This window comes from Acanthisitta chloris, unplaced genomic scaffold, assembly GCF_000695815.1.
Source record: "Acanthisitta chloris isolate BGI_N310 unplaced genomic scaffold, ASM69581v1 scaffold10624, whole genome shotgun sequence".
In the NCBI taxonomy this organism is placed as follows: domain Eukaryota; kingdom Metazoa; phylum Chordata; class Aves; order Passeriformes; family Acanthisittidae; genus Acanthisitta; species Acanthisitta chloris.
The window spans coordinates 7,686-18,768 of record NW_008670978.1 but is presented as its reverse complement, the minus strand read 5'-3'; the positions used below and the strand labels follow the sequence as shown (position 1 = coordinate 18,768).

Below are 11,083 nucleotides of genomic sequence, written 5' to 3'. Positions count from 1 at the left end.
GAGGCTGAGCAGGACTCCCAGGCAGAGCATCCAGATGAAGGGTCTTCTCCGGCCGTAGCTGCTGTGCCAGTGGTCGCTGGCAGATCCGATCAGGGGGACAAAAACCAAGCCAAGGACAGGTCCTATCCCTGGCAAACAAAAGAGGAGGTGTTAAGGGGACAGATTTGGATGTATGCACTGCAAAAAGCTTGGAAGCCAGGTTGGATGAAGCCTTGAGCAACCTGGTCTGGTGGGAGGTGTCCCTGCCCAGGGCAGGGGTTGGGACTACATCATAGAATTTTAGGGGTTGGGATAGAGCTTAGAGATGATCCAGCCCCAACCCCCTGCCCTAGGCAGGGCCACCTCCCACCAGAGCAGGTTGCTCAAGGCTCATCCAACCTGGAATGAAACACTGCCAGGGTTGGGGTAGCCACAGCCTCCCTGGGCAATCTGTGCCAGTGTCTCACCACCCCCACAGGGAAAACTTTTCCTTACTATCTAGCCTAAATTTCCCCTTCTTCAATTTGAGATCCTTAAAGATGATCTCTAAGGTCCATTCCAACCTCTAAAACCCAATGATTCCATGTTTCAGGGACTCAGGAGGCTTCAGTGGGTCACAGCCCCTTTATCCAAACACAAGGCTGCCCTTGATAGAACAGCAGCCACCAACTCACCCCTTCCCTCCAGACTCAAAGCAGCTCAAAGAAGAGAGATAAAGCACCTACCCAAAACCATGGTCATGAACTTCTCCTCCACGCCCACTTCCAGCAGCAGTGGTGGCACATAGGTGATCCCTGCAGCCAGGCACACCTCGAGGCCAAAGGTCAGGGAGTTGACCAGCAGCAGCTGGCTGTTCCTGCTGTGGAAGAGCATAGTGCCCCCAAATCCTCTGAGCCACACTGCCCTGACCCTCACTGACACAGGGTTGTGTCCCTCTGGCCGTGCTGCTCCCAGGGATGCCACACAGCCAACGACTGGAGCTTCCCTTCCAGGTCTGTGGGACAGATGCTGCTTCCCATTTTAGCAACGGTGACTGAACTGTCTTTTCCTCTTCCTCTTATTGCAAGATGTGGTCTCAGCAGAGTTGAGTCCAGGCATGGGCAGGCAAGGATCCCACGCCAGGCTGCTCCTCCTGCTCACGGGAGGAGAGAGAGGGTTAGACACAGCAGGGTTGAGGGGTAAAAGCAGGTAGCACAGTGATTTGTCTCTGCTGAAAGGGACAATCTCCATCCCAACAGGACTGCAGGCAGGGGAGGATCTGGGAGAGAGGCAGGGTGAAAGGACACACACTGCACTGGTGCCAGGTTTCTCTCCAAGGGTTGGTGACAGGTGACACACACACACCTGTCAGATATGGTTTGGGAAAATCCAATCCTGCCTTCAGGCTAAGGGAGGTCTAATCACCTCTCCATGTCCTGTCCAGCCTTGGCTTATAGATGGGCAGTTGCAACAGAGAGACAAAGGATTTGGGGTCCCCTCTCACAGGGAAATCAAGTAGGAGTCCCCTTGGAGGATCAGGCTCTTGCCTGCAGTGACACAGGGTCATCCCCAGAGCCCCCACACCTCTGCCTGATGTCCAGGACATCTCCCAAGCTGCTCCACAGGCTCCCAGGGAGGCAGTTTCACCCAAATCCTGCTCAGCCCCTGAGATGGGGCACAGAGAACAGATGGTGCCTCCATGGAGTTTCACAAACAAACCTGACCCACTTTAGCCTCATCTAACAGTGAATGGCAATTACCTTACTCATTAGACTGAGTCATTTATTTGCCCTGTAACGTGCTCCCTCTCTCCTGCCTTCTTCAGAGGGGAGAGGCCACCAGATCAGGACAGGGGCTAAGCTCCTAAGGCAGGAGGGAGCAGATGCCTCTCAGTAACCTCTTAGGAGCCTGTCACTGCATCAGCCCCAGAGAGATCCTCCAAGGTTTCCAGCATCCCACCACCCCCCAAACTGTTGTGCTTTTGCACCCTGGGAAGGTGATCCACAGTTTTTCTGGCAAAGGCAGAATGGGTTAGCAAGACATTAAGCTCCTTTACAGCAATTGGTTCAGGAGTAAAACAAACAGTTGCCTAACAACTCTCAGAGCTGATATGCTGTGACTTCTCACCCTAAACAAGCCACCACGGAGTTTCTCTGTGGGGACAAGCTCCCATGGGTTGAATGGGATCCATTCCAGGACTCCCAGCACACTCCCAGTTTGCACAGAAGCTTCTTCCTCCTGGCCCAGCACAGCCCCCAAGTCCTTTGTGCCCTGTGGCTGGAGGAGGCTGAGCAGAATTTCAGCCACGCAGGCAGAGGAGTTTATCTCCACTCCTCCCTGCCTGGCCCTGGGGAGGCTGTGCCTGCACACCCTCCCTGAGCTGCACAGAGAACCCATCAGAACAGATGAGCAAAAACCTCACTTTTCCAGCCTGCATCTCCTCTCAATTCTCTGCCTCCATCACAGGGCAGAGGAAAAGGCTCCTGCAGGGAACATCTCCAGGACAGCACTTGCTTTCCTCCTTAGCAGCTGCTGCAAGTGGTGCTAGAGGCTGTGGCTGGTCAGACCTGGCAGAGCTGGAACTGCTGCTTGGCAGAGGGATGAGTGGGATGCAGGAGACAGTTGGCCTTGATGATCTTTAAGGTCTTTTCCAACCTTCATGACTCCACGTGTGTATGCAGGAGCAGTCACAGCCCTGGCACAGCTACACTGGGCAGGGCTAAAACTCCAAGTTATCACCAAACGTGGTGCAAATTGCTGTTCCCTAACTTCACAGAGCACCTGTGACCTCCATCTCTGCACAAGTGTGACCAGACAGGTACAGGTGGGACAGTTCCTGTCACTCTCTCTCTTTCACCCCCCTGTTACCATCAGCCAGACAACCCCAGTGGGGGTGACTGGGCCAAACTTGAGTTGTGGTGATGAGGATGTGACAGAGATGCAGACAGGTTTCTCTGCCTCTTGCTGCTGCAGAGCTCAGGAGCTGTCAGACTGCCAATTACACACAATAAATACTGATTATTTCCTTTCCCAGCTCCCTCACCTTCCCCCTCCACGCTGAGACCTCAACTGTCACAGATGATCCCTCCTTTTAACAACATTTAAACGACTTGCCCAAGGTCAAATAGCAAACAGAGGGGGGAAACAGCAACAGTTTGCCTTTAATCACCAGAGATGGCTTCAAAGGAAGCCTCCGAGGCCCCAGCCAGGCTGAGCATCACTTCAGTGCACTCGATCTGCAAGGAAGGGATGGGGGCAGCAACCACCTTGCTCAGATGTGGGCTAGACACAGGATGTCTCAGCCTGGCTGGGTTAGGATGGGTGCCCAGCTGGCTGACAGCCTTGGGAGAGGAATTTCAGCTGCAGCACAAGCCTGGGTGCTGTTAGCTGCAAGAAGCAGAGGCACAAGGCAAAATGAACTGAGCCACCATCACTCTGAGTTAGACCTCAAAGAAAAGTGCCATGTCCACTGTCTGCTGAGGTCTGAGGTCTGCAGAGCTTACAGAGGGGAATTTATCACAGAGCAAAGCCCAAAGATGTCTCACACAGATTAAAAATGGTTTTCTTCCCTTCCACTGCTCTGACATCTCTAGCACTGGGTGGCAGCAGGAACCTGTCCATCTCCCCCAGTGCCTGAGGTCTTGAGGAAGAATTTCTTATCAGCAGGTAGGAAAAGACTTGTCTCTTCCCCCTGCACACCCTCAGAGGGCTCTAACGAGAAAATAAATCCCAGTGTACCCAGAAGCAACATTCATGTGCAGCCAGAGATGAGGAGTTGTCAACAGCAACCCAGTTCAGAGTCAGCTGCAGCAGATGATGAACCTTCACTGTTTAAATTGAATTTGTCCCAATACCCATCAATTACTTCTTTAATTTTGTGCACAGAATAGAGAGAAAACGGATTGGCTTAGCTGGAAAGAAATGCCAGTGCAGAGCAGGAAAATGAGCTGAGCTGCTGATCTGTAAGGACAGGGATGGATAGGAAGGTGGCAAAGGGGAGCTCAGAGCCAGGACTCACCTCCTCCCCACGGAGCAGTGATCCCTGGTGTGCCCAGCCTGGGCACACAGCACTCAGGAAAAGCTCCTGAAGCAGTTTGCAGCCCAGCAGAGGAGGAACCGAGCTGCAGGCAGAGAGGCAGGTTTGGTTTCAGGGCCCTCCCTGCCTCCTGATAACAGGTGTGATCTGAGCACCAAAGCACTCCTGCCCAGGCCCCTCGCACAGGGAGCTGAGCAAACACAGCCTGCTGGCACCCCCTGCTCCCACTGCTGCCCCAAAGTGCCCAAAGCCTGTCCCAAAGCATGAACCTGTCCCACCTGCCCCTGCAGATCTGCTGGTGCTTCACACTCCCTAGCAGAGACTGAGTCTGTGGGATTATCGTTTCCTTTTCAAAGCCAATGAGATGTTCTCTGCAGCTCTGCAGGTAACAAAGTCTGGCTCGACCTAAGAGTCCCAACAACGAGGCCAAACACTTCCCTTAAACTGCTCATCTAATCTCTCCTGGGACAGTTTATCCATCAGACTGTGCAGAAGGGCTGGTTTGGCTCTGGAGCTCTGTAACTTTGCCCTGGTGTGGAGAGTCAGTTAGGCAAAACCATTTCCCTGCTGGGACAGAGATCCTGGGCTAACAGCAGCAGTTCCACATCCCACCCAAAGGAACTGGCAGCAACCTGTGCATCCCACTGGGATTCTTGTGGAGACCTTTCCCAGCCAGATGAGGGGTGGCTGGTCCAAAAAAGCTGCACAGTAACAGGCAATTCCTGCCCCTCTGACCTCAGTTTCCTCAACTTTTCCAACACACAGTATTTGTCCTTCCCTGTGGAGCACAGTGCCAAGCACCTTGGCAAGGCTAACAGCCAGCCCCGAAAAAAGGCACACACCAGCCCTTCTGTGCAAGCTTTCTTTTTTTCCTGCACACAGAAGCAGAAGGGAGCCACATGTGGAGCTTTACCACAGCTGCTCTGTGAGCTCTCGTGCCATCAGCTGCTGGGAGCATTGAGGCTCTTTCTCTGCTCTTCCTCTCCCTCCCCAAGGAGAACTGAACCCTCTCCAAACCCAAGGAGTCTGCTTTACTTTTCAGCTTGCAACCCAAACTTTTCCTTCCCTTTCTCTGCAGAGAAACAACAGATCAACTCAGAGAGGTTGGCTCACCTGGCAGGCAGGTAGGAGGGCGGGCCCAGGGCAGGAGCTGTGCACTGCTGGACAAAGGCTGGAGAGGAGAGAGATTCCTGCCAGGCCTGGGGACAGGAGCATTTCCAGCCCTCTCCTCTCCCACCTCAGCACAGAGAGGAAAGCAATCAGTCTGAGTGCAGTTCACCTGGCAGCACTGACAGGGAAGGAGGATGAGGAGCAGGGATGAACCAGGGAAAAGAGCTCTCCAAGAGTGTTTCCCTAAAGGCAGTGAGGGACCAGACTGGATTCACACAATTCTCCTGCTCACAGCTCATTCTCTGTTCACACACTCCAGAGAAAGCTTTGACAAACATGTTCCTGTGCTCCATGTGGCACAGGGAGGCAGCAAGTCCTGCCCAAGGAGATTTGGCACCTGGAGGTGAGAAAAGCACCAGCAAGTGCACAGACACACATGGAAACAGGAGTGGATTTGCTGCTGCTGTCAGAGGCACAAACTCACTGCCATGAAACAACACCAGCAACAGGGCAAGGTCACTTCCCACCTCCTCTCAGCCCTCAAGGACTCAGCTTTTTCTCCCAAAAGCCTCAAGGACTCAGCTTTTCCTCCCAAAAGCTACAGCTCCTGCTTTTGGGAGAACCAAACCCTAGGAGACCTGGAGGAAGTGGGTGACGTGCAGGACACTGATGGACACACACCAGTAAAGACTGAAAGAAATCTCTCCTTCTCCCAAGCTCCCCAAATCTTTCCACCACAGGACAGAACAAGTAACCACAGCTCAACAGTGATGAGACAAAATGAAGAGTGAAGATGGATGTTCGAAATGTAAAACTGGGGTGTAGTTCTGTAGCAGAGAACAACTCATTTACTCCTTGAAGAATCCATATCCTGCTACTCCCCATCCTTCAGTCTCTCACATGGGTGCAGAGGGGACAAGAAGAGAGATTAAATGTGGTTGCAGATGGTTTTGTACCTACTCCACAGTTCAACAGCCACAGCAGTGATCACACAACAGAGAATTAGGTTCAGGGTGAGGCTGCTGAGGCACTGGAATAGGTTGCCCAGAGAAGCTGTGGCTGCTCCATACTGGGAGTATTCCAGGCCAGGTTGGATAGGGCTTGGAGCAACCTGGACTGGTGGAAAGTGTCCCTGCCCATGGCAGGGGATGGAATGAGATGAGCTTTAAGGTCCTTCCAACCCAACCCATGCAATGATTCTATTATCAGCTATTTTTGACCTGTCAGGGTTGGCTGATATGGGGGAAAAAATTGCCTCAAAAAAGCCTTTGGCATAGGGAAGCAAAATCCTTAGCCTGCCCCAGTGCAGCAGCTCCCAGGTGACACAGACCTCACCTTCCCTTGGTGAAGGATTCCCAAGGGGCAGCAGAGAGAGGGGAGGGTGCAGGGCCCTGCTAACCGTTGGGTTTCCATTCATAACCACAACATAACATTTCCAACCTTCCAAGGGACTCTTTATGAACGTTATTAATTCCTCACTCCCTGCAAGCCCTTTGGAAGAAAGGGTGGGAGAGAGAGCACAAGAGCAAGTGCTTAGGGAAGGGCTGTTCATACAGTGCCAGAGCCTTTCACAGCTATCAGTGGCCATTCAGTGCAGCTGAATGTGAAATACACCATGGAGAATAGCTCTGGCAGCCTTGTGCAGGATGAAATGGAAAACTCACCTGACCTCTCCTGACCCTCTCCCCTTCCCCCTCCCCTCCCAAATCTCCTTGACCCCATTCACGGTGTGGGGAGAGGGGAGTGGTCATTAAGCAGAGATGGGCGATTTAGTTAGGCTCTCTGAATTAACTCTGCCTTTCCTTTGAGCTCAGCAGCTCCATTATATCAGCCTGGGCAGCTCAGCTTAGGGAAGGAAATCCCCTCAGAGGAGAATAAGGAAGCATCCCAGCCCAGTTGGAATTCCCTCCCTCACTCCACAGTGTCCAGCAGCACAGACACCAGGGTGTATTAATCCAGGACAAGTGGGAGATGCTCAGATGAATCCAGAGTGATGGGAAGGGGCAGATCCCAGTGACAGCTCAGGCTTCTGCAGGTGGGTTCAAAGGGAGATCCTTGGTTTGGCAGGACTCTGGGCAGTTCTTTCCTACCTCACTGCAATCTCTTCATTGCAGCACTTACAACAGGATCATCCTGCTCTCAGGGCTGTCAGGGTCAGTTTGTGCTCTCCCGAGACACAGACCATCCCAGGCCAGCAGACACATGTCTTCATTGCAGCACTTACAACAGGATCATCCTGCTCTCAGGGCTGTCAGGGTCAGTTTGTGCTCTCCCGAGGCACAGACCATCCCAGGCCAGCTGAGACTGCAGGCAGCTCCCTGCCATCCCCCATCTGTGAGCTGACAGCACACAGAGGGTGTTTTCCAGGCTGGAGAAAGCTCTGCCCTGCTTGCCCTTCACCCTGCAAACCTCTGGTATCTCACACTCCTTTCAGGAGCTGTGCCAAGAGCTCTAAGGATGCTTCATCTTCATCCCACAGCACAAGCATCACCCAGACAGCAGAGCAGCCCCAGGCTGTGCTGCCCTCCTGTCCCACAACCTGCTTCTTCCTCTGGCAAAGGGATTGCTCCTGCAAGGAAGTTTTCTCCCATTAGCTCCTCTGCCTGAGTGTTTGACCAGCAGAATCATCCAGCAGCAGAGGGGCCAGTTCCAATCAGCCCTCATCCTCCTCCTGTTACAAACAGGAACCACCTGTCTGACTAAAGAGGTCACTGACTCAGCTGCTGCTGCTTTTGGAGCTCTCAGAGGGACAGACAAGAGCCCAGAGCCCATGGCAGTGCCAGTGGGTGTCATTAACTCCCCTGGGGTTGGCAGGCAGCTTGGCCACGCTCACTCTGTGCAGCACCAGGCTTCAGGCTGCCTGGGAGAGCCACAAAGGAGCACAGCCAAGAGAAGATTGGGCACAGACTGGAGCTGGGCACTCTGATCCCTGCAGCAAGCAGGTCCAAGGCTGAAGGGCTGAACCTTGCTGCTCTGTACCTCAGCCCTGTTTCCATGGGCCACTCAAAAGACAACTGCACTGGAGGGACCAGATCAGCTCTGATGTGGTGAAGGATCCTGATAACATCCCCCAGCCAAGCTCAGCTGCAGGAAGATCTCCAGGCTGGGCTGGAGGAGCCACAATACCACTCACTGCTTGTCCCTGCCACAAGGGATGGTCTTGCAGCATTTTACCTGCTCAGGCTTGGCATCTCCTCACTAAACTTCTCTAACTCCTAAACACACACCCACTGCAAGCAAAGCAGCAGCATTTTCAGCCTCCTGAGCCTCCTCACTCCTGGTCACGCTCTCCTGAGCCAGCACCAGGTCTGCTGTAAACAGCTCAGGACCTCCAGACAAGGCTGGCTGGTTCTACAGCAGAGCCACAGCTTTGTTTTGCTGCTGCCTGACCCAAGCTCTTGCTTTTATTCATGAGCAGAGCCCCCGTTTTGGAGAGCAGGAGGGGAAATAAGATGATCTGCTTCTGCTTTTCACTCCAGCTCATTTGGGCTGTTTAAACCCTGTGCCCATCACCCTGGCACTTGGTCCCAATCAACCTCTCTCCCCCAGCCTTTCTTCTTTATTTATCTTTTTCTTTTTTTTTTTTAGCAGAAGAATACAAATGTAAATTGAACTGGAAAAGGAGGGAGAAAATAAAAAAAAAAAAAAAATAAGCCCTTCCAGGTGCCCCTTCTCTGCAGCCTGGTAACGGGCACAGATTATATCCAGCACCACATGACCAAGAGCCTGTATTTGTATGTCAGTGTGTAAAACCCACCCTGCTGAGCTGCCTTTTCTCTGCCTGAGGCTGGGGGCTTCTGCTCTGCAGCCCCTCCAGCAGCCCCACAAAGGGGATTAAGGAGAGCCCCTCAGCCCCGCAGAGTAATCCATCAAATTATCCCTTGTTGGGGTTGCTGTCCTCTTCAGGGAAAAAAAAAAAAAAAAAGCCCTCCAAAAGCTTTTAAAGGCACTGAAATTACACTTGAGCCTGAAACACTCCACCCAGCTGCTGTAGCCCAAGGCACAATGGGCTGGTTGTAAAGGGAATCCCGGGAAGTGAGGAGAGAGGGGAAAGGGATGGCCAGTGTTAAAAAGGACAACAGCCTCCCCAGGGCTGGTGCAGACCCTCCTGTTGCAGGGACACTGCAGCAGAGCTGGGCTGGGGATGTTGGCTGCACATCCCAGTCACACACACTTGGCTGTGGAGAGAGGATTTGGGGCTCTGGGATGGGTTTGCTGTGCCCAGGGGGACACACAGACACGTGGTGAGGTTTGCAAAGGTCTGCAGGGATGGAGGAGCACCCAAACCTCTCCTGCCAGGGGGTCCAGCAGTGTCCCTGACCTGCTGCAGCACTGTCACCCCACGTACCATCCTGCAGCTGGACAGTCCTTCCAAACCCCTGCAGAACATCCAGTACACACAACAGGATTGTCCAAGGCTCACAGCATCTTCACCAGTGTCCCCACAGGCAAAGCAAAGCCAAATTCCATGGGTTGGCACTCCTGTAATCCTTAGGGGGAAACACAACAAGTAAAGTGGATTGTGAAGCTCTTACCCCAACAGACTGGACCTGGCAAGGAGAAGAGCAAACCAGTGCTGCTGGGAGACTGCTGTGGTGTCCAGAGAACACACACGTGGCTGTCCCAGGTCACCTCAGCACTGGGGACACAGACAGACACTGCTTCATTTTCATCACCAGTGCTGAGTAAGAGGAGAATTCTTTCTCCATCCTTTACAGAGAAGACATGGGAAGGCAGAAACCCTCATTGCTTTGCTATGTCTGTTTTGCAATGCCTGTTCACAGGGCTGGAAAATGGGAAGTGAAACTGGAACTTCTTGTTTCCAAGCAAAGCACAAATGCTGTGTAATGGCACATCTGACCCCTCTGCAAGTCAGTGCCAACTTCAGCCTCTGGCACACCAGGGCAGCTTCAGGACTTCCATCCCATGACAGAGCTTCATCATTCTTGGCTTGATCTGGAAAGCTGTGACAGTCACGGGGCTAACACAGTGTCAGGACCAGCCCTGGGGTGGAGAGGACAGTCCTGATGTCTGAGCAAACAGCAGAGGCCACAGCAAAGGTCACAGATGGCACAGACACATGAGGCTGCAAGTCAGACCCTCAACCATGGATCTGCCAGGAGCAATGCAAGAACAAACTGCTGAGCCCCAGGAGGGATGAAGAGGTGCTCATTGCCCCAAAAGGCTGAGAAAATAGCAGTTAGGAGTCTGACATTTAACCACAGGGAGAGCTACTGCCAACCAGCACTGTAATCTAACCTTCCCTCGCCCTGCCAGGAGTCTGTGCCTAGGAAAAGAGGAGGAGAAGAAGCCAAACTCCACACATGGCACTGCTTGGAGAACACCAGGCACTTACACAGCCCCTTTGGCTTCAAGTTTTGGGAGCGTGACCTCACGCTCCTCCTCAAAGGCTCCACTTGGAGCCCCAGACACACACAGAACTAATGAGCTCTTTTGTAGGTAGTTAGTCCATTTCTTCATGGTAATTTTCTGGTCTGCAATTCCAGTTATTTGTGTCCCTTCTGAAGAAGTTTGATGCTAACATATCCCTCAGCAAAGCCCTTTGACCCCCACTGGCAGGTTGGTGGGTTTGTCCCTCTCTGTTTTCTGTCTGGAAAATGAGGTCATGGCTTTGAACGAGACAAAGAGCCTTTGCAGCATGAGGAATAGCCCCAAGACAGCTGTGAGCACAGAACCCCCATCAGTCACATCAGCCCCTGAGAGCAGGAGAAGGAGCCACAGCTTTCCTGGGAGCTGAGAACACACCGTGGCTGCTCAGCTCAGAGCTGCTGCAAGCAGAGGTGGAACAGGCAAACACCCATGGTGGCAGGATGCAAAGGGGCAGGGAATGAAGCAAAACTCTCCAAACACTTTAAACTGGGAGTTGCTGTAAGCTATCAGTCACCTGCCCCTCTGGCAGACACCAATTCCACCCCTGCAGCCACCAAACCATGAGTTTGTGCCAACATTTGTGCCAAT

At 52.9% G+C, this 11,083-nt stretch overlaps 1 protein-coding gene across 1 annotated transcript in view; it reads right to left on the bottom strand.

Moving 5' to 3' along the window:
* Window positions 1-10,765, bottom strand: part of SLC45A3 (solute carrier family 45, member 3) — a gene marked incomplete at its 3' end in the record, with an annotated part of 13,315 nt that extends 2,550 nt beyond the window's left edge. The window contains exons 1-4 of the mRNA XM_009073907.1: window positions 10,743-10,765; window positions 1,019-1,033; window positions 705-838; window positions 1-128 (exon numbers count right to left, since the gene is read on the bottom strand). The exon at window positions 1-128 is cut by the window's left edge and continues 712 nt beyond it. Coding sequence (XP_009072155.1) covers window positions 1-128; window positions 705-838; window positions 1,019-1,033; window positions 10,743-10,765 — 300 coding nt within the window. The remainder of the gene's footprint in view (window positions 129-704; window positions 839-1,018; window positions 1,034-10,742) is intronic.
* Window positions 10,766-11,083: the final 318 nt, after the last annotated feature.